Raw genomic sequence first — 27,945 nt, forward strand, 5'->3', positions numbered from 1 at the left:
TTTGTACTGTACTATATGATTTTTTATGAACCAGTAATATGCAAAGACATTTATTAATTCTTGTATACTGAAACATGGGTCAGAAACAGAGGAATATATCATATTTTTACTTTGAATGTAGTGGGATTCATTATATATATCTGGATCTTTCATTACATACTACGTATTTTGTGATATGCTGTATAGGAGTTTTTATCATGCCCATAAAATTGAATGAAAGGTGCCTCTTTGCTGTTACGAGTTAGTATAGCATAACTTAAGCATTTCATTTATTAAACTACCGATAACAAATCTGTCCTGCTTGACAGGGACAGTTGATCCTCTGGTTCAGCGATTACTAGACGGATTACGAAGTGGTCAACGTGCAAGCTTAGCTGAAGCTATCACTCTTGTTGAAACATCACATCCTAAGAAGAAGATTCTTGCAAGACATTTGTTAACTAATGTGTTAAAGGATGCTCAAAATTCTCAGTACTTGCGTGGGCACAAGTCATTCAGTTTTCGGCTAGGTTTGTCAGGACCCCCCGGAGCAGGAAAGTCAACATTCATAGAGACTTTTGGAAAATTTTTAACTGGTATGGATAAAAAAGTTGCAGTTCTAACAGTTGACCCTTCCTCTGTCAGAACTGGAGGATCACTGCTTGGAGATAAAACTCGAATGCCAGAACTGTCTCGAGATATGAATGCCTATATCAGGCCATCTCCATCACGTGGTCACCTTGGCGGTGTCACTCGTTCAACCAATGAAGCAATTGTGTTGTGTGAAGCTGCAGGTTATGATATTGTGATTATTGAAACTATAGGTGTTGGTCAGAGTGAATTTTCAGTAGTTGATATGGTTGATCTGTTTACATTAGTAATTCCTCCAGGTGGTGGTGATGAGTTGCAAGGCCTTAAAAAAGGCATTATGGAAATGAGTGATTTGGTTGTAGTTAATAAAAGTGATGGAGATTTAGTACCTGCTGCTAGGCGTATGCAGTATGAGTATATATCTGCTCTTAAATTCATTCCTCCCAAGAACAAATACTGGAAAACACCAGTTAAGCGTATATCTTCCCTTACTGGTGAAGGTGTTCCAGAACTCTGGGCACTTATGCAAGACTACAATAAAATAATGGAAGACAGTGGTGAATTGATCAGGCGTCGTCAGTCACAGCGCTGTGCCTGGTTGTGGACTCACCTTAAAGAAAACTTGATAAATTCCTTTTTAGAATTTCCTGAAATCGAGGAAAACTTAAAGAAAATGGAATTTGAAGTTATGAATGGTTTCATATCCCCAGGTGATGCTGCTGATCTGCTCCTTCAGCAGTATCTCAGCAATCACCACTGTCAGGAAAAAATTTGAAATATATTGTTGTGTAGTAGCACCTGTTTTGTATACAATAACTGAATGTATTCCTTATGGGACCCTTAGATATCTAGGATGTTAGCCAGTCATTCCTAAAAGCATGATTACTTTAATGATCTTAGCTATCATTAGTTTTCTCTGAATAAAATAAAGTTTGTTCTTCTTAGGATATTTATCTATAATCCCTATCAAGAGTACAATATGTACAGAAAGCCATATATTCGTGGATAAACATAGATACTGTATTTTCTTAATATAGTACGTATGTACAAATTTATTCCTCTGCAAATAACAATCCAATATTTTACATACAAGGTAAGCTCCTTTATACCACTCAAAGGTGAATTTTACCCATAGGGTGCCAGTGTTGGTTACAGAGGTAGGGTATTTATACTTCAAGACAAGCGAGTCACCATTGTGCACACTTTCAGCGAGTTATTCTTTCACCTGTCGTGTTACGGGGCAAAAGTGGTGCCTTTGAAATGGGAGACCTTTGCTTTTTCCATTCTAACTGTCATAATTGTTTTTGTTTAGATGTAAGTGATTTTGATTATAATTCTCAAATTGCAATACACTTCCTGAACACCTGAATTAGCCCTGGTCACTGACCAGCCCGAACCATATCCCCACACATTTACCCACAAAGTGGGTAATTTTAACTGTCAGCGCTACCAACACTGCAGGTGAAATCTAGACAGATGAGTTACCTGAGGTCCCATTGGCAACACTGGTGCAAATACTGGCCGCTAGAGGCCGGCCAACTCAATTGCTTCTTGTTCGCTTGTCTGACAGGACGTATCCTGGTACAAGCAAACTGTTTGGTCTTGTAGCCCGGGGAGTAATGCCTGCAGTGTGACTTTTCTGGTGCACAGTAGGCAATAATTAAGGTGTTTTTTGCAGCATTCCTTCAGCCCTGAGCTGCGACCTCTTTTAAATCTTCTACTTTACTTCCCTTCAAACCACCTTTCTACCACCTTACCATTCCACTCTCTCTCTGATTTATTTTACCTTGTGACCGCAAGGATTTCTTCCTTGTACATCTTTTAAAAAAAAAAAAGTATATATAAAACTTAGACATAAGATTAATGTAAGGAGCTGACAGCTACCTCATGCGTCAGAACAGAGGCTTTGAAACCTCTTTAAATAACGCAGGGTAGATGCTTGCAGGTTTCCAAAGACCAGGATTGAAGGGATCCTGGGGCAATTGGGGATGCAGAAATGGAGTGTTGCTATTGTGCCCCATTAAGCTCACTCCTTCGTGTAATGAATGACCACCCCTGCAACCACTACCCTGTGAATGAAGGATAAATTGCTCTGAGGTTGTGGAGATTTTGTTCCTTGTTGGAGTCCTAGCCAACTAAAAACCCCAGACGAGCTTCTGTGACATTGATTATGGAACTTCCTACCCATGGGCCCTGATGGTGTGGCCATTCCTTGGGGATTTTCATGGTTGGTGGAGAAGCATTCAGGTCATAAGATTCTGGCTGTTCATGACTGTTGGGAGTTTAGTAATTTAAGGGATGCTGCTGTTCACTCCTGGTGAAAAATAATTTGCTTAGGCTAATTGTGTTGCTCAGTTGGGAGCTGCGACACGTTTGGGATCGTCTAACAACAGCGAGACCATATGTTAGTGTGGCAGCGATAAAAGGTATCCTGGCGACGAACTATGGAAAACTGTCCATGGATAAGCGGATGGGGCGACTGTGGGAGTACTCAACCACCCCTCCTTTTTCCTTGTCAACTGGTCACAATGGAAAGAATAATGAATTGAAATGACAAATTTTCTAATACAATTTGTATTTTCATACATTCAACTTCCCTGTCAGATATATACTTAGCTATAGACTCCGTCGTCCCCGACAGAAATTCGAATTTCGCGGCACACGCTACAGGTAGGTCAGGTGATCTACCGGCCTGCCACTGGGTGGCAGGAATAGGAACCATTACCATTCTAGAACCAGATTTTCTCTGTCGCCGGTACTAGTAACATCGTTGCTAGTTCCTCCTGACTTTGACTTTCGTGTTTCATTGCCGTTGATCTTCTAGACTGATATTTTGGTGACGTATTGGATCTCTGGCCTGGCATACGCTTTTGTGGACTGTTTTTTGGATTTGGATTTGGATTTGGATTTTTCTCAGAATGTCTGACTCTAGTTTTTCGTTCAGAGTGTGTGTGGATGAAAGTTGTAATGTGAGACTACCGAAAGCTTCGGTAGACCCTCACACTACTTGTTAGAGATGTAGAGGGAATGAATGTTCACAATCGAATACATGTGATGAATGTAAGAATTTAAATGAGTAGGAATGGAAGGTTCTTAATTCATATTTAAGAAAATTGGAAAGGGATAGGGCTAGAAAAGCCTCTTCCAAAAGTTTGAGTAGGTCAGTCTCTAACGAGCCAGTTAGTAGTCTAGTGCCTATCTCTAATGTAATTGCTTCCTCCCATACAGCTTTACCTTCTCAATTATCTGATTCTGCAAGTTCAACATCGGAAATTGCAGATTTGAAAGCTTCCCTTTTGAAGATGGAACGCAAATTGAAGGATTTAGAAGGTAAGCAAAGTGAAAGTGTTCCCAGTGAAGTGGAGGGTGCATCTGATCGGCTCTGTCTCGCTCCCAGGTCTAGACCTCTTCCAAGCTCCCAAGCCCAGAGGAGAAGGAATGTCGAAAGCCGCAGGGAGGTTTCAGAGAATCCCCACCGGTCAGGCGTCCCCTCGGCAGGTTCTGTAGTTGCATCCCAGACTGCCAAGGATAGCCGTTGGAAGGGCATCCTAAAACAGTGTTTTTCTTCATCAGCCCGGAAGATGTCCCGGAAGAATATCCGCTGGAAAAGAAGAGGAAGGAGATATACAGTGGACCCCCCGTATTCGCGTTCTCCGGATTCGCGGACTCACTCATTCGCAGATTTCTCTCGGGAACGTTTCCCTGCATTATTTGCGGAAAATTCGCGCATTCGCGGTATTTTTTTAGGAGAAATATCCACAAATTCCTGGTTTTTGTTATCAATTTCATCATAAAATGTACTTTTTGTGATAAAACTATTAAAAAAACCAAGTATGAAAATTTTTAGTGGTTTTTCTTGAGTTTTAACTAACAAAATAGGCTGTTTTTAGCGTTTTTATAGGGGTTCCAAACATTCGCGGATTCTAACTATTCGCGGGGGGGGTCTGGTACGCATCCCCCGCGAATACGGGGGGACCACTGTATTCATCAAATCCTCCTTCCCCTAGATCGGATACGGAGAAAGAAGACGCAGCTACTAAAATCCTGAGGGAAATGCAACAGCAGATATCTTCGTTGGTGGGAGTTTTGAAGAAGGATCCTCCCAGGAGAAAGGATCGCTTCCTTCCCGTTAAGAAATTCCGTCCGGTGGAAGTCTCTGACAGCTCAGACGAGGCGCCTGCCAGGTGCAAAACGCCTACGAGGCGGGAGGATTCTACAAGTATCCATAAATACAGAAAGGCGCATGAGGCGCCTGAAACTCCTACCAGGCGCCAGGCGCCTGAGTCTCCGTCCGGGCTCCTGGCGCCTGAGACGCCTGCCAGGCGCCTGGCGCCTGAGGCTCCTTCCAGGCGCCTGGCGCCTGAGGCGACTACCAGCCATGATAGACTGTCCAGGATTGATACACCTTCCAAGCGCCAGGTGTCAACCAGGCGCCAGGCGCCATGAACCAAGATCTCCATCTTCATCGGACATGGAGCTAGAAGCGGACCAAGAGGCTCCTCTTTGGAACTTCTCGCAGGATCAGTTTTCGCCTGACAGGGTCTCTAGACGTTGCACAGGTGGCCGTAGCCCTTGTCAGGATGTGGCTGATTCTGTGAGAGGTTTTAAACATTCAAGACCTTCTCCTGATAGGGACGTTAGTTGTCGCACAGGCGGCCGTCGTCCTTATCAGGATAGTCTTAATGCAAGTAAAGGCAAAGGGCAAGATTGGCCTTCTCCTGGCAGGGACTCAAGACGTCGCACAGGCGGCCGTAGCCCTTGTCAGGTTAGAGTCGGTATTGCTAAGAGCCCCTCACCTTGCTTAGAGAGGAGTCCTCCTCCGGTTGCGCACTCTTCTCCTAGTGTCACTACTCAAGATTTGGAAGATGTTTTGGACTCGGAAGCAAATAAGGGGGCAGGTCTTTTGGACTATAAGACCTTGGCAGCCCTCTTATTGAAAGAATTTGGAGAGTCTCTGAGTCCTGCTGCCCCTCCTTCTCCTCGGTCTTTATTCTCAAGCACGAAGACTTCAATGTCTTCCTCTTTTTTGAAGATGCAGCCTACCATCTCAATGAAGAGGGCTTTGCAGGCTTTCGGGAATTGGCTTAAATCCAAGGAGGAGGCGGGGAAGACTGTGTTTACCTGTCCCCCTTCCAGACTATCGGGAAGGAGAGGGATTTTGGTATAACACGGGGGAAGCAATGGGACTCGCTCTTCCCGCTTCTGCAGACGCAGACTTCTCGACCTTGGTGGACTCGGCAAGAAGACACGCGCTTCCATCTGCTAAGACAAGCTGGACTATGTCGGAAATGGACCATCTCCTCAAGGGAGTATTCTATGTCTTTGAAGTTTTTAACTTCCTAGACTGGTCCCTTGGGGCTTTGGCCAAGAAGACGCAAGACCCCGATTTCTTGGAACCCGAAGTCCTGCATAGTGTGCTCGCCTGTATGGATAAGGCAGTGCAAGATGGATCAGCAGAAGTGGCATCCCTTTTCGGGGCAGGAATTCTAAAGAAGAGAGCTGTCTTTAGCTCATTTTTAACGAAAGCAGTCTCTCCAGTTCAGAGGGCGTCTCTCTTATACGCCCCTCTGTCTAAACAGCTGTTCCCTTCTCAGTTAAGTGAGGGATATTTCTCACTCGCTGACTGAGAAGGCAACACAAGACTTGCTTGTACAATCAGCTAAAAAGTCAAGACCAGCTGTTCCTGCCACGAAGAGGGAGCCAAGAAGTGCTCAGCCGCCCTTTCGAGGGAGCTCATCAGGCCGAGCCCCATAGAGTGGAAAGAAGAGGAAGGTCTTCTTCCATTAGAGCGATGAAGAAGTCCAAGTGAGATACCAGTCCTCCAAGCACCAGTGGGGGCCAGGCTACTGAAGTTTTCAGAAGCGTGGGCCTCGAGGCAAGTAGATTCTTGGTCTCTGGAAGTACTCAAGAAAGGATATCTCATCCCCTTCAGAGACAGACCTCCATTGACGACGACACCGAGGGAGCTGTCAGCGAGGTACAAAGATCCTGCAAAAAGGGAATCCCTGTTGGGTTTAGTACAGCAAATGTTGGAGAAGGAGGCCATCGAGACAAGTGCAGGATCCTCACTCCCGGGCTTTTACAATCGCCTTTTCTTAGTGCCAAAAGCTTCGGGAGGGTGGAGGCCTGTGCTGGACGTGAGTGCATTGAACCGCTTCGTGGAGAAGACAAAGTCCTCCATGGAGACTTCCAACTCGGTCCTTGCGGCTCTGCGTCCTGGAGATTGGATGGTCTCCCTCGACCTTCAGGACGCTTACTTTCACGTCCCCCTGCATACTTCATCGAGAAAATATCTTCGATTCATGGTGCAGGGAAGGATTTACCAATTCAGGGCTTTGTGCTTTGGCCTCTCGACGGCTCCTCAGGTGTTTACAGCATTGATGAGGAACGTAGCAAGATGGCTACATCTGAAGGGGGTGAGAATATCACTCTACTTGGACGACTGGCTCATAAGAGCGCAGTCAAGACAGCAGTGTTTGGAGGACTTGGAAACAACTCTGGATCTAGTCAAATCTCTAGGATTGCTCGTGAACCTCGAGAAATCTCAGACGATCCCCAGCCAGGACATTGTCTATCTGGGGATTCGGATGGATTCTCGGGGTTTTTGAGCATTTCCATCCCAAGAAAGGATTGTGCGAGGATTGGAGAAGATCTCGGCCTTCCTAGAGAAAGAGCGAAGCTCGGCGAGGGAATGGCTCAGTCTTCTGGGCACCCTTTTGTCGCTAGAGCAGTTCATTTCTCTAGGGAGGCTGCACATGAGACCTCTGCAGTTCTACCTGAGGAGAATGTGGAACAGGAAGACAGGAGAACTGGCAGATTCCTTTCCTCTACAGCAAAACATCAAGAACCACTTACGATGGTGGTTAGAACCTCTGAAAAAGAACGAGGGAGTGTACTTGTCTCTGCAGAACCCTCGCCTAGTATTGTTCTCCGATGCCTCGGAAACAGGATGGGGAGCAACACTAGGGACGAAGGAAGTGTCAGGCATCTGGACGAGAGAACAGATGTCCTGGCATATAAATGCGAAAGAGCTTCTAGCCATTCATTTGGCTCTGAGGCATTTCGAAGAGGATGTCAGAGGCGTGGTGGTCCAGGTCAACTCGGACAACACCACGGCTCTGGCATATATCAGAAAGCAGGGGGGGACACACTCTTTCTCCCTTTACGAGTTAGCAAGAGCTCTATTAATTTGGGCGGAGGAACGAAAGACAGTACTCCTGACAAGATTCGTTCAAGGAGGAAGGAATATAAGGGCAGACAGATTGAGCAGGAAGAACCAGGTCCTTCCTACAGAATGGACCCTTCATTCAGAAGTCTGCCAGAAGCTGTGGTCTCTATGGGGGAAACCTCAAGTAGATCTGTTTGCGACGTTCCTTTCCAGAAGGATGGAGAACTTCTGCTCTTTAGGGGAGGATCCCAGAGCCCTAGCAATCGATGCCCTGCTCATGGATTGGTCGGGCATAGATGCATACGCTTTTCCCCCGTTCAAGATACTGGGGGAAGTGATAAGAAAGTTCGTGTCCTCGAAAGGAACGAGGATGACATTAATCGCTCTCTTTTGGCCCGCTCGAGAATGGTTCACAGAGGTACTGGAATGGACGGTGGACTTCCCCAGATCTCTTCCCGAAAGGACAGATCTGCTCAGAGGTATCACAAAAACATCCACGCTCTCGCCCTGACTGCCTTTCGACTATTGAAAGATTGGTTAGAGCGAGAGGCTTTTCTCGCAAAGCTGCAAAAGCAATTGCGAGAGCATGAAGATCCTCTACCATGCGGATCTACCAATCGAAGTGGGAAGTCTTCCGTAGATGGTGCAAGGTGAAGAAGCTGTCCTCCTCTGATACGTCTGTGACCGAAATTGCCGATTTCCTGCTATATTTGAGAGAGGTCTCTCAATTGGCGGTATCTACGATAAAGGGGTATAGGAGCATGTTATCTGCTGTGTTCAGGAACAGGGGCCTGAACATAGAGGATAACGAAGACCTTCATGACTTGATACGATCATTTGAAACGTCAAAATCGAAGACTTCACTTGCCCCTAGCTGGAACCTAGATGTGGTTCTTAAATACCTCACATCAGAGAAGTTCGAGCCTCCTAATCAAGCATCCTTCAGAGACATTATGAGGAAATGTATTTTTCTGATGGCTCTCGCTACTGCCAAAAGAGTCAGCGAATTGCAGGCTCTAGACTCGAGAGTGGGCTTTAGAGGAGACTCTGCAGTGGTATCTTTCCGTCCTTTGTTTTTAGCAAAGAATGAAAATCTTTCGAGACCTTGGCCCAGGAGTTTTGAAGTTAAAGGGCTTTCTCAACTTGTGGGAAAGGAACTTGAGAGCTCATTATGTCCGGTTAGAGCCTTAAAATTCTACTTGCAGAAGAAGAAACAGCTACAAGGTTGCAATCAGAGTCTCTGGTGTGCGGTTAAGGACCCTAAGAGACCAATGTCGAGAAATGCCTTAGCCTTTTTTGTTAGAAACGTGATAACTGAGGCACACATGAAATGCAAAAGTGAATCCTTTGCAGCATTGAGAGTTAAAGTGCACGAGGTACGTGCAGTTGCTACATCGATATCTTTCAACAAGAACATGTCAATGAAATACATCTTAGCAGCTACGTACTGGAGGTGCAACTCAGTGTTTGCCTCCCATTATTTAAAAGATGTTAGGGTAACATTCGAGAAATGCTTCTCTCTGGGTCCGTATGTATCAGCGGATACAGTGCTGGGTGAAGGAGATAAGACTGATCCTTAAATTTTCTTTAATTTTTGTTTGATTTTAATTTTAAAATAGTTTGATGTTGAATTTTAAGGTTGTTTGAAAGGTGGTTGGGGATAACTCCTTTCAATCTTAGTACTAATCCACGGTTAGGATCGGGTGATCGGGATCAGTCTTGTACTCCTTTGTTATGCCATTAGGCATAGGTGTATTGTCATGTAAGTGGATAGGACCCCATTGACAAAGGCCATCAGGTTCTGTCGAGTAAGTGGAAAAGACCCCATCGACAGTCCTCACAAGAGCTCTTAGCCATAGGTCACATCCTCGCTGAGGCTCTTGAGGCGAAGCAGACTTCTAAGCAGTAGCTATGAAATCTTACGCCAAAACAGGTAGGAACCAGGGTATTTTTATTTTATTACCTGCAACGTATGTTGTTTACCTGTCTAATCAGTAATTAGCTGTCTCTTACCCTCCGCCAAAGGTGCCAATCAGCTAAGTATATATCTGACAGGGAAGTTGAATGTATGAAAATGATATTGTTATTGTACAATAAAGTTTCATACATACTTACCTGGCAGATATATACGATTAAATGGCCCACCCAGCCTCCCCTCAGGAGACAGTTGGAAGAGAAAATCTGGTTCTAGAACGGTAATGGTTCCTATTCCTGCCACCCAGCGGCAGGCCGGTAGATCACCTGACCTACCTGTAGCGTGTGCCGCGAAATTTGAATTTCTGTCGGGGACGACGGAGTCTATAGCTAAGTATATATCTGCCAGGTAAGTATGTATAAAACTTTATTGTACAATAACAATATCATTTTTCATAGCTAAAAACCCTCGGTCTTAACAATAGGATAATTTCTAGCGCCTAGCTGGATCCGGTTAAAAAGCAGATGAAAGCAAGGAATTTGTGATATCTGGTAATGCATGCGTAGATCGGGTGAAGAGTGGTCAAACACCTATCATCTTCGCCAGTCTTTCTTAACCGCCTGGGGGAGAGTTTTGTTTTCCTCTCTTGGCCTTTTCCCGGTTCATTGCCCGTTTCGTTTCTCTAAATATTGAAACCAAGACACAAAGATGACTCAAGAAAAGTTAAAGTTAAAGCACACATGCAAAATGCAGTGTTAACAAGAGGTGCGTAGACTACAAAGAGGCATGCTCATCAAAGCTAGGTACTCTCAGTGTCTGTCTCTCCTGTCAACAAGAACAGAAGATAGCTAAACTGAGGAGGGAAGTAGAATTAGCAAAGGAACTAAAGGAGTTGACAAAGGACAAATTTGAAGGCAAGAGAAGAGAAGACAGGATGGAAAAGGAAACTGGAGACCTACAAAGAGAAGTTACAAACCTTAAGAAAAATACAGGAATTGAACAACAACATAGTAGAAAATAGAGAGAGTATAGTAGAGATTGGAAAACAGTTGCGTAAGACCAGAACCAGAAATGAAACAGAAACAAGTACTAGACTAGGTACAAAGAAAGAAGCTTACAATAATAAAAATGATGAATTCAAGAGAGCTGTTGGTAGAAGAGAGATAGCAGCCAGAAAACACAATTGTCTCCCAAAAGGAATCGACACAACGAATAGATTTGCTGTGCTCTCAGAAGCAGGAGAGGAAACAATCTTAATCGAAGACTCGATAGTAAAAGAGCAGGGCTTAAATTTTGTCGCCAAAAACAGAAGTAAGAGAAAAGTAAATTCTTACAAGGAAACAGTGCTGCAGCTCTACACATCAATAGTTAGACCCCATCTTGAATATGCAGTACAGTTTTGGTCACCAACACTAAGAAAAGACATAAATAGATTAGAAGGAGTACAAGCAATAGCCACAAAGTTAATTCCATCCATCATGCTAATAGGTTACCAAAGATGACTAGAGAGCCTGAACATGCATGGCTTAGAAACACAACAATTGCGAGGACAACTTATAGAAACATTTAAAATACTGACCGGCATAACAAAAGTAGACAGTAACCTATTTACATTAAATGAAAACCAGACAAGAAATAATGGTTGGAAACTAGAACTGAAGAAATACAACTCATCCCATTGTGGGAACTTCTTTACATAAATCATATGTGAGTCGTGGAATAAGCTGCCACCAGAAGTTGTAAAACAGCAACAGTGTGGAAGAGTTTAAAATAAAGCTAGACAAAATCATTAGGACACTGTGAATGCACAGTAAAACCTGCTCCTACAGACAGATAAGTGAGCATACGATGTCTCATCGGATGGACTAACAAGTCTTTGAGACATCCTAATCCTTGTAACTCCATGTAACCCTCACAGCTTAAATTGGCCTATATTTTCTGTTGACGACTTTGGATTACAGTAGTGCCTCAGGTCTCGAAATCAATCCGTTCTGAAGCGGCCTTCGTAGCCTGATTTTTTCGTATCTAGAACTACGTTTTACATGTAAATTGCCTAATTCGTTTCAAGCCCTACAAAACACCACAGTAAATTTTATAATAAAGCTAAATTGACCAATAAACAATGAAATACAACAATTTGGACCATTCAATACCTAACCTAACCGTGACTGTACTTGTAAATAAAGTGTATTAGTGTACAGGGTACAAGAAATACTGTACGTACATGTAGGTACGTATTTAGTAAAATATGGAACCTTACCTTTCAAGTGAGGCGATGTCCGGAAGTGGCGACAGAGGAGGAGGACAAATTGCAGAAAACATGAACACTTAACTTTACGAAACACATTAAAAAATGGCAGAAAACATTAACACTAAACTTTACAAAACACATTAAAAAATGGAAGAAAACATTAACACTTCTTGATTATCTCCATCTTCGTCTCCATAGAAAGCATACTCTTCTTTCCGTGAACTTCAGCAACATTCTTGGGACCTATGGCTAATAATGTAAGTACCGTAATTAAGTTCACACACAACAAGATAAAGTAACTTATAGTACAACGAAAGCGAAATCACTAACACGAATTTACGTTAACAAACTAAATCTTTGTGAACGAACGAATTCCAGGTGTTTACGATAACACTCCCGCAACAAAATGGTCAAGGAATGCCTTTACATAGATACATGATGGGACAGATGCTGACCAATAGGAGAGCAGAGTCTTACAGCGGTGACTAGCATTAGGAACCAATGGGAGAGGGGGAGGATGGTGGCAAGTCTACTGAGTTGGCGGCGTGCGAGTTTTAAAATTGTTCTCGGCAGCCTGGGGAAATCTCTGACTTTACAGTACATACACCCTTTCGCAACCTGAATTATTTTCGTACACAAAAGCAAAAAAATCTTTGTCTTTGCCTTCGTAACCTGGATTTTTCGTATGTAGGGGTATGACTGTACAAGTTGGATTTTGCCTACAGTTGAAGACATGGATTGACTCTGCTTCTGAATATGGACACGCCCCAGAAAGAAGCACCTTCGTCCATCCCTTCGAAGTCCGCCTCATCTGCTGCGCCTTTGGAGTAGCCCTGCAGTGGTGACGTAGGAGCCCACCATTCCTGCACAGCCTGCAAGAAACGGATGAGTACACTCAGACATGATAGACATTCTCTTTGCGTTAGCTGTAGGAAGGGGCATTGTACAATTAAACAGAGATGTGATGAATGTAGGGTGGTCGGTAGACCAAATGAACATCTATTTAAAACATAGGAAGGTAGGTACGTACTAGCTTCTAAGAATAAGCATAGGCAAACAACATAACCTAAGAAGGCAGAGGAGGAAAATTTTGAATCCGTTTTATTTAGGAAATTAGAAAATAGGTTGCCTTCGAGTACGTATGACAAGCCTTTTTGCAAATCTCATGGCCAAGATAATTGAAGACAAGGATACTAGCAATAGCATTGTAAATACTACTGGGTTTTTTTTTTCTGCTCCCCTGCTTGTTCCAGAACTAGCCCTAACAGGTGCCGGGGGTAATGCATTAGCTAGGAAGGGGCAGTGTACTATTAAACAGAGATGTGATGAATGTAGGGATTGGTAGGTAGACCAAATGGATATCTATTTAAAACATAGGAAGGCACTAGCTTCTAAGAATAAGCGTAGGCAAACAACAGAACCTAAGAAGGTAGAGGAGGAAAAATATTGAACCTGTTTTATTTGGGATATTAGAAGATAGGTTGTCTTTGAGTATGAGGAGCCTTTTTGCAAATCTCATTGCTAAGGTAAATGAAGACAAGGATACTAGCAATAGCATTATAAATATTAATTGTTCTTTTTCAGCTCCCCTGCCTGTTCCAGAACCAGCCCTAACAGGTGCCGGGGGTCATGGAGAACCATCAAGAGACCCCGGAGATCTCAGGAGTACTCCTCTCCTATCCGCCCTTGAGCCTCGTCCCCAGTTGAGGCTTTCGAGAGATCACCTGCTCGTATTTTAGCGGGTTTGCAGGCGCAGATTTCGGCTCTGGCTGACTCCTTGGCAGGGAGTTCTCGCTGTAAGAAGGATGTATCTCTCCCGGTTAAGAAGTCTAAGCGAGGTCCTGTCGACTTCCTGTCTCCTTCGGAGAAGTACCAAGCGCCTCGCAGGCGCTCCTCGGCCGATATAGACCCTGATAGATGTTACTCCCCGAGTAGACACTTTTCTCCAGTGGTCAGGCGCCAAGAGCCTGTAAGGATGCACGCTCCTGGAAGGCGCTCTTCGCCAGAGATCCTCTCTCCTCTTGGCAGGCGCCAAGAGCCTGGCAGGCACCAGGAGCCTAGTAGGCGCCGCTCTCCGAGCAGGCGCTCTTCTCCAGGCAGCCGCTCTCCCCTGGACAGGCGCCTTGAGCCTGGTAGGCGCTTTTCCCCAAGCAGGCGCTCTTCGCCAGACATCCTCTCTCCTCTTGGCAGGCGCCGAGAATCTGGCAGGCGCCAGGAGCCTGGTAAGCGACAAGAGCCTGGTAGGTTCCGATCTATAAACAGGCGCTCTCCCCTGGACAGGCGCCTAGAGCCTGTCAGGCGCTACTCAACTAGTAGGCGCTCTTCGCCTGAGAGCCTCTCTCCTCGTGGCAGGCGCCAAGAGCCTGGCAGGCGCTCTTCTCCAAGCAGACACTCTTCTCCAGGCAACCGCCCCCCCCTGGACAAGAACTTGAGCCTGACAGGCGTGACTCTACTAGTAGGCGCTCTCCTAGTAGGCGCTCTTCTTCTGATAAGATGGCCTTCCCTTCTAAGGATATTCATGGTTCTTCTGTAGAGGAAGAACAAGAGGCTACAGATGAGGAATTGACCAAGGACTCTTCGGTATCTTCCTACAAGAGACTTACGGACCTGCTTCTACAAGAGTTTGGAGATGCCCTTACTCCTGTTGCTCCTCCTCCTCTTTCGCTGTATTCGACTTCAAAAACAACGAAGACTTCTTCATATGTAAAAATGAAACCTACCATCTCTATGAAGAAGGCCCTTAGAGGTTTTGGGGATTGGCTTCTCTCCAAAGAAGAAAAAGGGAAGACAGTTTTTTCTTTCCCGCCTTCCAAGCTGACAGGAAAGATGGGTTTCTGGTACGAATCGGGAGAACCTTTGGGCTTGGTTCTTCCCTCCTCTGCGGACTCGGACTTCTCTTCATTGGTGGATTCCTCTTGTTGCTCAGCTCTTCTTTCTGCCAAGACTATGTGGGGAATGAATGAGCTTGACCACCTTTTGAAGGGAATGTTCCGAGTCCTGGAAGTCTTCAACTTCTTAGACTGGTCCTTGGGGGTTTTAGCTAAGAGGACTCAATCCCCGGATTCCCTTTCTCCTGATGATCTTCATAGTGTCCTGACTTGTATGGACAAGGCAGTGAGAGATGGTTCAAGCGAGGTGGCTTCTCTTTTTGGAGCAGGAGTTATCAAGAAGAGGGCGGTGTACTGCTCTTTTCTAACGAAAGGGGTATCACACGCTCAGAGAGCCTCGCTGCTATATTCGCAGCTCTCGCCCCAGCTCTTCCCGAAGAGGATCATCCAGGACATCTCGAGAGCCCTCTCGGCGAAGGCCACTCAAGATATGTTGGCGCAGTCGGCTAGGATTCCTTGAGCAGCCTTCCAGACTAAGACAAAGAAGGAGACACCCTCGAGGCAGGAGCCCTTTCGAGGGGGTCCTCCCTCCCGATCTTCTTCCACTAGAGGAACTAGACCCCCTAAGAGAGGGATGACCTTCTCTCGATCGATCAGATCAAAGAAGTAGCTTCCAAGTCCTCCAGACTACAGTAGGAGCCAGACTACTAAGATTCTCAGAGGTCTGGGCTCAGAAGGGGGCGGACAACTGGTCCCTCTCGATCGTCAGGAAGTGGTACCTCATTCCCTTCACATCAAGGCTGCCCTTGACTACAACTCCAAGGGAGTTGGTGGCCAAGTACAAGGACCCTTACATGAACCAAGCCCTTGCTCTAGCATTAGAGCAAATGCTAGAGAAGGAAGCTATAGAACTAGTGAAAGAGCCTTGTTCTGCGGGTTTTTACAACCGCCTCTTCCTAGTTCCAAAAGCCTCAGGAGGATGGAGACCGGTTCTGGATGTAAGCGCCCTGAACTTCTTTGTGAAGAAGAGAAAGTTCGCCATGGAGACGACGTCTTCAGTTTTGGCTGCTCTTCGCCCAGGGGACTGGATGGTGTCCCTAGATCTTCAGGACGCTTACTTCCATGTGCCTATCCATCCTTCTTCACGGAAGTTTCTGAGGTTTATGTGGAAAGGAAAGATTTTCCAATTCAGGGCCTTGTGCTTCGGCCTATCAACAGCCCCCCAAGTGTTTAGGGGCTCATGAAAAACATAGCAGAATGGCTACATTTGGAGGGAGTGAGGGTTTCCCTCTATTTGGACGACTGGCTGATCAGAGCCAAGTCAAAAGAAAGATGTCTGGAGGACCTACAAAAGACTTTGACTATGGCAAGTTCGCTGGGACTTTTAGTGAACACCCAGAAATCACAATTAATCCCCAGCCAAGAACGGATTTATCTGGGGATTCGGATGGTTTCTCCGGATTTTCGGGCGTATCCTTCCCCAGAAAGGATAGCTCGATGCTACGAGAAGGTCCACAACCTTTCTAGAGAAAGATGTATGGTACTCGTGATGGGAGTTGGATGAGTCTGTTGGGACACTCTCCTCGCTGGAGCAATTCGTTTCTCTAGGAAGGTTGCACCTGAGACCACTACAAATTCTTTTTGCACCAGAACTGGAGCCGTCCTCATCTCAAGATCTAGAGTTCTCCTTCAAGATCTCAAAGGAGATATAGAAGGATCTTCTCTGGTGGGCAGACCCTCTTCGCTTTGTGGAAGGTCTATCCCTACACATTCCGAACCCCAACCTAGTGTTGTTTTCCGACGTCGTCGGACACAGGTTGGGGAGCCGACGCTCGGACACAGGTTTGGGGAGTGACGCTCGGAAATCAAGGTACGTGTCAGGCACCATGGGAGGGGGAACAGGTGTCCTGGCACATCAACAAAAAGGAGTTGATGGCAGTTTGGCTGGCCTTAAAAGCCTTCGAGCCCCAAGTCCGGGATGCAGCAGTACAGATCAACTCGGACAACACCACAGCCCTGGCATACATCAGGAAGCAGGGGGGGACGCACTCCTTCTCCCTGTACGAAACAGCAAGGAACCTTCTGCTGTGGTCGGAGGTAAGGGGGATAAGACTCCTCACCAGAAATTCGTACAGGAGAAAAGGAAACGTCAGGGCAGACCTCCTGAGTCAGGAAATCAAGTCCTTCCTTCGGAGTGGACTCTTCACTCAGACGTGTGCCACGAACTGTGGAAGATGTGGGGCAGACCTCACATAGATCTCTTCGCTACCTCCAAGAACGCGAGGATAGACATCTACTGCTCCCCGATCTCAGACCCAAGGGCAGTAGCGATAGATGCTTTTCTGCTAGACTGGAAACATCTAGACCTTTATGCGTTCCCTCCCTTCAAGATTCTGGGAGAGACACTAAAAAAGTTTGCGTCCTCAGAAGCGGCAAGGATGACGCTGATAGCGCCATTCTGGCCCGCCCAAGACTGGTTCACAGAGGTACTGGAATGGTTAGTAGACATTCCAAGATCCCTGCCACAAAGGATCGATTTGCTCAAACAACCCCACTTTGACAGGTATCACAAGAACCTCCCCGCTCTCAATCTGACTGGATTCAGACTGTCAAGAGTCTTGTCAGAGCAAAGGGTTTTTTGGCAAAGGCTGCAAAGGCTATTGCCACTGCAAGAAGACCTTCTACCCTTAGAGTCTACCAGTCGAAGTGGGATGTGTTTCGCCGTTGGTGCAGGAACCAGAAGCTTTCCTCTTCCAGTACCTCTGTAACCCAAATCGCAGACTTCCTCTGTTTCCTTAGGGAAAAATGTGGTCTGGCAGTCTCAACCATAAAAGGTTATCGAAGCATGCTAGCCGCAGTGTTCAGACACAGGGGCATGAACATTTCGGAAGATAAGGATCTTCATGGTCTGATAAGGTCTTTTGAGACGTCCAAGAAAGTCTCGAATAGAACCCCAAGCTGGAACCTTGATGTGGTCCTTCTTTTCCTGAGGTCCTCAAGGTTCGAACCACCTCAGTCAGCTTCATTTAGAGACCTGACAATGAACTCCCTGTTCCTCATGGCTTTGGCGTCCGCCAAAAGAGTAAGTGAACTACAAGCTTTAGAAGAAAATGTGGGATTCAAAGGAGATTCTGTGATTTGTTCCTTCCTTCCTTCATTCTTAGCCAAGAACGAGAACCCCTCCACTCCTTGGCCCAGGAGTTTTGAGGTGCAAGGCTTATCCTCCCTTGTAGGAGAAGAATCTGAGAGGACTCTTTGCCCGGTAAGAAGCCTTAAGTTTTATCTTCATAGAAAGAAAAAACTTAAGGGCAATATGGACAACCTCTGGTGTTCTGTAAGAGATCCCAGCAAGCCATTGTCAAAAAATGCTCTGGCGTTCTTTATTAGAAGCATTGTAAAGGAAGCCCATGTTGCATGCGATCAAGATCAATTTAAGCTTCTTAAAGTCAAGGCTCATGAAGTTAGGGCCACCACCACGTCCTTGGCTTTCAAGAAGAATATGTCGCTACAGAATCTCATGAAAGCGACTTTCTGGAGATGCAACTCGGTCTTCGCCAACCACTACGTGAGAGACGTGAAAATTACGTATGATAAGTGCTTCGCGTTAGGCCCATACCTATCGGCGGATTCAGTGCTGGGGCAGGGAGCTGAAGCATATCCTTTGTAGTTATTTCCCTTTTTTTTTTTTTGTTATTGTGTTTTTATGGTTGTATGGAAGAGGATGCGGGTAGGCATCTCTTTCATGTCGTATTTCTAACAACAATTAGATTGGTTAGGTGATCGAGTTGGTGTTTGAGCTCCTTGCAATGGTAGTGGACAGGTTTTGTCATATAAGCGGGCGAATCCCCTTTGACAAGATCCTACTTGGATTCTACCAAGTAAGTGATAACAAATCCCTTTGGTAGACCCAAAGAGTCTTTTCAGCTGTAGGTCACACCCTCGCTGTAGCTCTTCAGGCAACGCAGACTAATAGACAGTAACTATGAAGTCTCCTGCCTAAACAGGTAAGAACCAAGGTTTTTTATATCCTACAACATGTGTTGTTTCCCTTTTCTATGTTATTGAGCTGTCTCTTACCCTCCACCAAGGGTGTCAATCAGCTAAGTATATATCTGACAGGAAAGTTCATGTACAAAAATGATATTGTTAGTATACAATAAAGTTTTGTACATACTTACCTGGCAGATATATACGATTGATGGCCCGCCCAGCTTCCCCTCAGGAGACAGATGGAAGAGAAAATCTGACTAGAAAGTAGGATTGGTTCATACACCCGCCACCCAGCGGCGGGTAAGGTAGATCACCTGACCTACCTGTCGCGTGTGCCGCGAGTTTTGAATTCTGTCGTGACGTCAGAGACGTAAGCTAAGTACGTATATATCTGCCAGGTAAGTATGTACAAAACTTTATTGTATACTAACTATCATTTTTTTACAAATCTAAAAGTCTCTTTCCTTCTACATTTGATGTGATCATTGTGTCCCAATGTACTGCTGTATTGAAATCTCCCATTCTGGGCTCAGCTCCGTGTCGCTGCGCAAATCCTTAATCTATTATTTCTAGGGTAAATATCTCTTGAGAGAGAGTTGCATTACAGTAATTGTGTGTGTGTGTGTGTAATCTTACCTTGAATACAACAGGCTTGCAATTTAAATTAAGAGGGACGCAATGACTTGAATGTTTTGCACATTATGTGTTGCTTCGAGCGTTTAACAATTATTGCCTGTTTTGTAGAACACATATGAATAACTGGTCTTTTTTCACACACAACTTAGAATTTTAAGAGCTCAAAAGATGAGCATTGATGATGTACACAGTCATTTTCAAGAGAATTCACCATAATTATTGTTTTGAAGTATGACTCAGAATGACAATAATGTGTATACTTTACATATAGTAGTATTCTTTACATTATGTATATGTACTGTACATGAGTAATTACAGTTACACTGTATTGAATCAAACACCTTAGAATTTCAGAGCATGTGCTCACAAGGTGAACAAAGAATGATGCTTTCATTTTAAATAACACATTTTTTAAAAATCTAAATTTAACTTTCACTTTATGTAATTACATTACATTAACATATAATTGCAGAAACACATGCACAAAATATTTGTTTGATGTGAATGCAGAATCTTTATGAGGCAGAAATAAACAGTGACAGGCTCAGGTGCTCACAAAGTGAGGCATGACAGGTCCTTTACCCTGGAATACAGAATTAAACTTTTATGGGGTTAAGCAGGAAATCATCAGGCTTTTGTTGCAGCATCTACTATGGCTTTGCATTTACCAGATTAGTACTTTATTTTGTTAAGCACATAATATTTGTATTTTTCTGGATCTGGTCATATCTGGTAAGTAATGAGATTTATTGTTAAAAAATCCACAGTTATATATTAAAAAATATATTTCTATGTAAAAATACATTAAAGTGTAAATGGAGAAGATAGTTTCCTCCCGAAGAGCATCTAAAAAGGTGGGCAGGGCGAGAAAATAACAGCCCATCATCGAAGTGCTGGTTACTGTGTTAAGTAATCCCAAACTCAACAGGCAGTTACACCAACCTTCTCGATCTCCGAACCTGTGCCATTCATAGCAAGGGTAATTTTTCATTCACTAGTACTTGAATTTTTTCAGAGTTGTTCTGTTTTTTTTTAGATGGTCATAAAATCAGCAAGTACTGTATTAACTAAAGGTCATAGAATCAGCAACTATTGTATTACTAAATTATACCAACTAAATATCTCAATGTTTCTACACTATTGTCAGTGCTTTGGACAAAAACTGGGTAGCCAAATCACATGATTTGTTCTAGAGTTACCTTGAGAACACATATGACTATAAAGAATTAATTATGAGAACAGTAAGAGAGAGAGTAACTGAAGGATGGGTAAAATGGCAGGAGATAGCTACATTACTGGTGAATGAAAATATCCTAGTAAAGAAAAGTTCTTATGAAGAGTAAGTAATGCCACCTATTTATACAGTACTACTTTGTACAACAGGAGCATGGGGACTGACAAGGAAAATGGAGTTTTGAAAAGGTATCACTATATAATGGTAAGATTCATGGCTGGAGTACAGTGAAAAGATTGTATTATGAATTAGGAATTGGTGCAGAAATTTAGCTTCAAGAAGGTGCAAAATTACTGAGATATCAAAGATTGATATGGTTTAGACAAGCAGTTGGTATAGAAATACGTACATAGCAAAATGAAGACCTGTAGGGAGGCCCAGGAACATTTAGAAAAATGGGCTAAACAAAGTCCATGCCTGTTAGGAATTAAGGGGGAGAGAAAACTTTCAAGGGAAAATTTGACATTAAAACATTTATAATGATTTTGAGCACTCATGTTGGCAGATTTTGCTGGAATGAAAACATCTCTGATGTTATTGATTTGTGACAAAAAAAATAATAATGTCCATGGGTGTCAGTTTTAAGGTTGACACATGATTTCTCAAGTAGGGGTACAGCTGTTTGATTATGGTTCATCCGGAATTGCACCAGTTTTGGTGATGGTTTATTAAGATGCCTTTTGTTTGGTCTTGGACAACTTTCACAGCCCAGAATTGTGAAAAATATTTGTTTATGGTACCAATGCCTTAATAGTAAGAGTGTTTTATTCAATTTGAAGCAAAACAAACTAGTATATAAAATTCATAAATTACCAAGTAATAAACTAATAAATCAATTCTTATCACACTGGTGTTCCAAGGAATTTCTTTGTTCAGAACAAAAGAGCATTAGACTCATTTCATAAACTATCACTTGGAGGGAGAGGAGCTGCAGTATTGCCCAACATGTCAGTTGAGTTTGACACTTGACTAATTTACTCAAAACTTTTAGTTCAAGTTGATCAGCCTTTAATCTGAATAGCTCATTTCATCATAGAATTTTGTTCTCATTATTTCTGTTTGAGAAAGGATTTTTTCAGTGCTTAATTGATCCATAAGACAGTCCTTATTGTACTTAAGAACCAGACTCATTTAGATATAGAAGTGAACATTTGTATTGTGGTCATATGATCATATCAGGCTTGGATGTTCAGTTCAAATGCTCTTAATTTTGTTAACATGCTGATAGAGTCGAAGATGATCTTACTTTTACCATTTGAGGGGCCTCAAAAGCAGATTCAACCAATTTTGTTGGAACAAGTCAAGAAATTCCTGCTTGAGTGAAGTTATGAGATTTCTTGGTAAATCTCAAAATTGTTATGGGAATCAAGTATGGAACTCTTTCAAATAGCTCACAGATGCCATGATCACCTGTCCTTGTTAATGCTTATAGAAACAAAAGCTACAGAACTAAGAATGAATGAATGAATGGTGTATACTATTATTAAAACTGGTGTCACAACATCTAGATTATTGATGCTGAACAGAACTAAGAAGTGGTGGCATTAGTAGAGCAGGTCAAATCAGAATTTATTGGAGGATATAGTATCATAGTGTTGATTTAACCTTGAAGATATCAGCAATTGTAGATATACAGTACATCAAATTGCTTCTGGGACACCATGTTGCCTCCTTTTTAAAAAAATGTTTTCTACAACCCTTAGTAAATGAGGATGGTACAGTGGGCCCCCCGTATTCGCGTTCTCCGGATTCGCGGACTCACACATTCGCAGATTCCTCTCGGGAACGTTTCCCTGCATTATTTGCGGAAAATTTGCGCATTCGCGGTATTTTTCTATGAGAAATATCCACAAATTCCTGGTTTTTTTATCAATTTCATTATAAAATGCACTTTTTGTGATAAAACTATTAAAAAAACCAAGTATGAAAATTTTTAGTGGTTTTTCTTGAGTTTTAACTAACAAAATAGGCTGTTTTCAGCATTTTTATAGGGGTTCCAAACATTCGCGAGTTCTAACTATTCACAGGGGGGTCTGGTACGCATCCCCCGCGAATACGGGGGGACCACTGCATTGCAGTTCAGAATCACAAAATGGTTAAACTGAAACATGCACAACACAATGCAAATAACTGCATGTAACACCATTTTTATGAAATCCTAGATTTCAGAATATTCACTGCTTTCCTTTTATTTCAAGAGAAAGTGGCATACCAGGGCTCTTGTTTTAAGAAGTACATTGCACAAAAGGCAAAATTCAATTCATTAGTTCCTGTACAACTATAGTGAGATTGTCTTTATTAACTTAAATGCTCTATTTTTCCTATAAGATTTAAAGTGCAATAGGCATTTACCTTCAGTTCCTCAGTTTTTCTTAACTCACCATTGTAATTAATGCATTACTCCTCTCTCTCTTTTTTTTTTTTTTTTTTTGAATACCAGATGAGTTTGTATTTAACCTTGGAGCCAGTTTTGTAACATAATGCATTAGCTATTACTGTATAAAGTGTAGGTGAAAAGACAGACAAAAAATATTTGAAGTCAGTAATGCTCTCTTTAATTTTTCCCCTAACTAGAGTTAAATATGTATGTTGTGACTGGGCATTTGCATGGAAAATTTGAAATATTCTTGCTCATTGTTAGAGTAGCAAGTAGTCAACTTGAATTGTACCTCAGGGTTGTGTCTGGTGTGTTTTATTTTTGCCATCTTTAATTGCTTCTAATTTTTCTGTTTCATACAAGGCACATGGATACAAAAGGCAGAGTATAAGAACTTCCCCAAGCCTCCAAGTTATGAACGTGAGTACTGCATCTAAATAAGTTTTTGTTTGTTTGTCTTACCAAATTCAGCTTTCCTTTAGTTTCTATTTTATGTGAAAATTGTTTGGTTAGCATATATTTCAGTGACATAGAGATGTTTAAACCATATATTGTGTAAGTTGCAAAGTACATTAAAGATTTTCATTGTTATCAGACATCACCATACCTAAGGAACGACAGAAATTGCGCTTTCTTGAAAAGGTGCCTCAATATCCCCCTGGTGTTAGAGCCCCAAAAATGACAAGAAGAATAGATCTAATTCAAGGGGAGGAAGAAATTCAGAGAGATCTATTGCATGGACAATATGCAATTATTGTAAGTATAGTATGAATTATTTAAAGGCAGTACTGTAAATTGTTTGCTTTACATTGATTTTGTAAAGTATTTTTACTGAGCATAGGCAGATTCAGTCTTGGTGAAGAATAGTAGGTAGAAGCAATGCAAATGAATTTTTGCAGTTTGATTAAGATTCTCTCACATCATCTCTTGATCTCCCTCCTCTCTTCTTTCTCTCTGCTCTGCAAGTATTATGTTGATCACTGTATTCATGAACTTGGGGGAAAATTTCTCCTTCTCATCTTAGGTACTAGGAACACTTGTTAGGATACCTCTTCCCACATTACCTCTTTGGAAATCAGTAATCCTTGGATATGCTGCTCTGTGACTTTCTTTTCATACACTTTGATAACCTTTAGTTCCTTTAAATGACAGGTTTGTGATTATTGTTCTTCATTTTATTGCCTTTAAAAGAGAATTATTTCTCATATTTTTTTGTAGAATTATATGTGTGGGGCAATTTTAATTGAAGTAGACCACATGTGAACACAGCATTGTTTATTTTCAGTCTTAAAGTACGTATATTTTATGGTATGTAATAACTTTAATATGAGTCGGTTGTATCAGTGTGGGCTGTTAGCCCAGTAAGAGTCTCCTTAATATTGTTGTTAACTGATTATATTGAATATGAAAACCAAGAGATTTGGCACCTGTCCAGGACCGTAGCCTTATGACTCCATTTTGATGTTGATATGCTTAAGGAAAAGAGGTAGTTTGTGAGAAATAGTTTTTCATGTCATAGCAAAGTTAATTATCTAGTCATGACAGATCTCAGCCTAGGCCCTGAAGAGTCAGGTGACTTCCCTTAGAATACTTTATAGGTTGAAGGTGAATATTTGTTTGAATAATATGACGGTTTATAACTTGTGTTTATTTTGACGGTCTACTCTACCAAGTATAAAAATGACTTGCATATCCACAGCTTCATAGTTCAGGGCTTTACTGTTCATAGAAAATGATATGCATATATATGTGTTCTGAAATGTAGGAACTCAGGGTGGGTTTAAGATCCACTTTTTATCCTAACCATTCTCTAGCCTGACTAAGCATGAAGCCTAAGCTTCTAGTCTGGAGTTTTACTCAGAAGAGGTTTATAAGTAGAATCCTTTGGAGTGTGACTTGCAACTTTTGTGACATGATAAAAAGACTTATACTTGGGAAGGACATCTTACAAGCATTTTTCTTTTCAGGCAAAAAGAGGAGGGATGCTTAAGTGGGGTCACATTGAAATGATCCGAATGGGTATAGCTCGAAAAATAAATACAAAAAAGATGTTTGCAGTTTGGCGAATAGATTCACCTTGGTTACCAAGAACTAAAAGAGGTCAAGGAAAACGTATGGGTGGTGGTAAAGGCTCAATTGATCACTATGTTACTCCTGTAAGGGCTGAGCGGATTATCATTGAGGTTGGAGGCAAATGTTCATTTGAAGAAGTAAGTGCTACTAGTATTGTAAAAGATATGAAGTTATTTTAATTTTGTACATTCCTAAATTACACTTATTTTGCAATGCTAGTGAAATCTTATTTACTAGAGAGGTTATGGTAAGAATATTGCAAACTTACAGTAATTTGTTTCTTGATACTTGATATGGTGGTTTAAGACTGAGTAGACACTAAGTAATGAATTTCAGACTAGGTAGAGCAGCATGGATTGTAATTAATGAGAATAATCTACTATGGGAGTTCTTTTTAATTATACTGGTAAATTCATATTTTACATAAGTAACTTACCAAGGAATTACATAGCCAATAGTTTCTAGCACTGGCAGCAAAAATTTGGAATTTGCAGCAGCAATATTTATTTAATTTTTTTTTTTTTTTTGCTATTGGTAACTAATCCTACCCACTTTCAGGAAGAAGAGGAACAACTAAGCCAGGTACTTCAATTTGTTAATGCAGAATTACAATGAGGTTGTGAGTCGGCAGTTGGTTCAGAATTTGAATTCTCTTCTATTTTTCCTGGAAATCAGTGAAGTACTCGTTTTTTGGTAGCCATTCAACATTTATTTAGTCAGGAATCTTGATAATTTTTAGATGATTAGTCAGTTAATTTAGATAATTAACTCAGTTACTGATTTTGACATTCCCTTATACCAATGATGTTTGACACTAGTGTATCTAGCACTCGTTATTGAGTAAGGTCTGCAGGACTAGATTAACTTCTGCTAGATATGACACTTGTACAATTTGTGTTAACTGTAGAGAGCAAAACTGTTCAGTAGATAATACTTGCATGGAATGAGGGATGGGATATCAGGCAGTGGAAGATTTAAGCTTTTTATCTATCTAAGTTAGCAAGGGATAGATAAAGAAAGGTTAGTATTAGACAAGACAGACTGACTGCTAGTTAGGACTCAGATAGATCTGTTGAGGTTCCAATTGCCTTTGTTCCTGCTATTTCTCCCATTCCCAGCCCTTCTATTATTCCTCCTAATCCTGATCCCAGCTCCCAGGTTCTTAACCCCAACACCTTTGCTGCCTTGGAAAGTAAATTTGACAGTAAGTTCAAAGTATTGTTCAATACAGTGACTCAGGTCAGTCAGTGAAAGTGCTTATGGAGTGCAAAAGTGATGTGAGTGAAGCATAAGTGGACGAGCTGGCTGTCCGTCCCGCCGATTCTCACATGCAAAGGTCCTTGGCATACTCTCCTGCACCAGGGAGAAGCCATACTGGAAGCCCAAGGGAGGTCAGTAGGGTCTGCCCACGGGCAGTTGGCCTCAGTCTTACCTGTTGCTAAATCCCCAGTGAAGACAGCAGACAGCACTGGAAAGGTGTCTTTGTGGAAGGCCACCGTTTTTCCTCTAGTTCTGAGGCATCCAGCTTGGAAAGGAGGTGCCAATAACTTTATAGTGATACTTCCAGACCACTGAAAAGGTATGCAGCGGACGCTTCTGCGGCGCCAGTGATTCTGTGTAAGAAGCCTAAAGAGGTTGTACTTTCGTGCAGTTTTTGGGATAGCCCAGAGAGGTTCTCTCCTGGGAGCACGCCTACAGTCCATAGACGTAAGTGCTCTTCTGCGCCTAGTAGTGCAGCTGTCCCAGAAGCGCGCCAGTTAGTGCCCCAGCGTTCAGAGGCTCTAGAGCACCAGCCGGTGGCAAAGCTCCCAACTTTTTCTGAGCGCCCAGCGTTACTGTTTTTGCTGTGCACATATCCTGCCTTTTTCTCTCCAGCAGCTCCTGTTTCTCCTACAATGCTTCAGTTAAGCATTATGCCTGACTCAGCCAAACTGCCTAAGATGGTATGATGAACTTCAGTTAAGAAGGCTCATAAGGAAGTTGACATTTGACTAGCAGACGAGAGAGAAAAAGGGAAGGCTTGCTTTAGCTATCCCCCTTCTCACTTTCTTTCTAGGAGGTATGTGCACTACGTGACTGGAGAAGCTCCTTCTTTGGGAGTTTCTGCCTTCTTTCAAGGGGACTTCTCTAGTCTCACAGAGTCAGCCCGAAGGTTGGTATTTTCTGCTGCAAAGATAACATTTTCCTCAGCAGAGCCTTGATCATTTTATGAAAAAATATTCAAGATTTTGGAGGTAATTGGGTTTTTGGATCAGTCAAAAGGAGCCCTGGCGAAGAAGATTCAAGACTATCCCAGCTTCCCTTCAGACATAGAATTGGAACTTCTTGATGTCTTTATTTTTTGCGGACAAGAGAGTAAGGGACGCAGCAAGACAAATAGGTTCCCTGTATGCTATGGGGGTGTTGAAAAAGAGGGAGCTTTGGCGTTCCTTCCCTCTGTCATTGATTAATGACATAGTGACAGGTCTTGAGAAGTACACACAAGACTTGTTGGCTCACTCCACGAGACACCCGAAAGAAGCTACTGCAACTAGTGTGAAAACGTTGTCGCCTTTGCAGCTTTTTCCATTTCGTGATAGCAGACAGAGATCAACCAAGAACAAATGTCAACTTAGAGCCATTAAGGGGACATCAACAAGACCTGCACCCAAAAAGTGAAAGTGATCTTCTCCGTGCCCCAGTAGGAGCCAAACTCCAGCAATTTTGGGATGTATGGAGCAGGAGAGGTGCAGGACCATCGGTAATGGAAATACTAAGATTTGGGTATTTAGTTCCATTCCTGAAAAAAAACCCTTAGTCAAGAAGTGTATTGTCTTGACTGCCTGCTCAGTAGGCTTAAAGAAGTTTTCAGCTCATGGAAAGTACATTCCCATCTCGAGAAGAGAGCAAGAGTTATTTAGAGA

At 42.7% G+C, this 27,945-nt stretch overlaps 1 protein-coding gene across 3 annotated transcripts in view; it reads left to right on the plus strand.

Annotated features, from left to right (window-relative positions):
* LOC135210955 (methylmalonic aciduria type A homolog, mitochondrial-like) overlaps positions 1-27,945 on the plus strand; it is a 70,240-nt gene that overhangs the window by 17,623 nt on the left and 24,672 nt on the right. Inside the window, exons 2-4 of one of the 3 annotated variants that reach the window (XM_064243935.1) lie at positions 23,333-23,389; positions 23,565-23,725; positions 24,937-25,179. In XM_064243935.1, coding sequence (XP_064100005.1) covers positions 23,333-23,389; positions 23,565-23,725; positions 24,937-25,179 — 461 coding nt within the window. Of the gene's footprint in view, positions 1-308; positions 1,504-23,332; positions 23,390-23,564; positions 23,726-24,936; positions 25,180-27,945 lie in introns of those variants that run through there. The other 2 variants (XM_064243934.1, XM_064243933.1) reach the window with 2 other exon arrangements.

Source organism: Macrobrachium nipponense, chromosome 4 (assembly GCF_015104395.2).
Source record: "Macrobrachium nipponense isolate FS-2020 chromosome 4, ASM1510439v2, whole genome shotgun sequence".
Lineage (NCBI taxonomy): Eukaryota > Metazoa > Arthropoda > Malacostraca > Decapoda > Palaemonidae > Macrobrachium > Macrobrachium nipponense.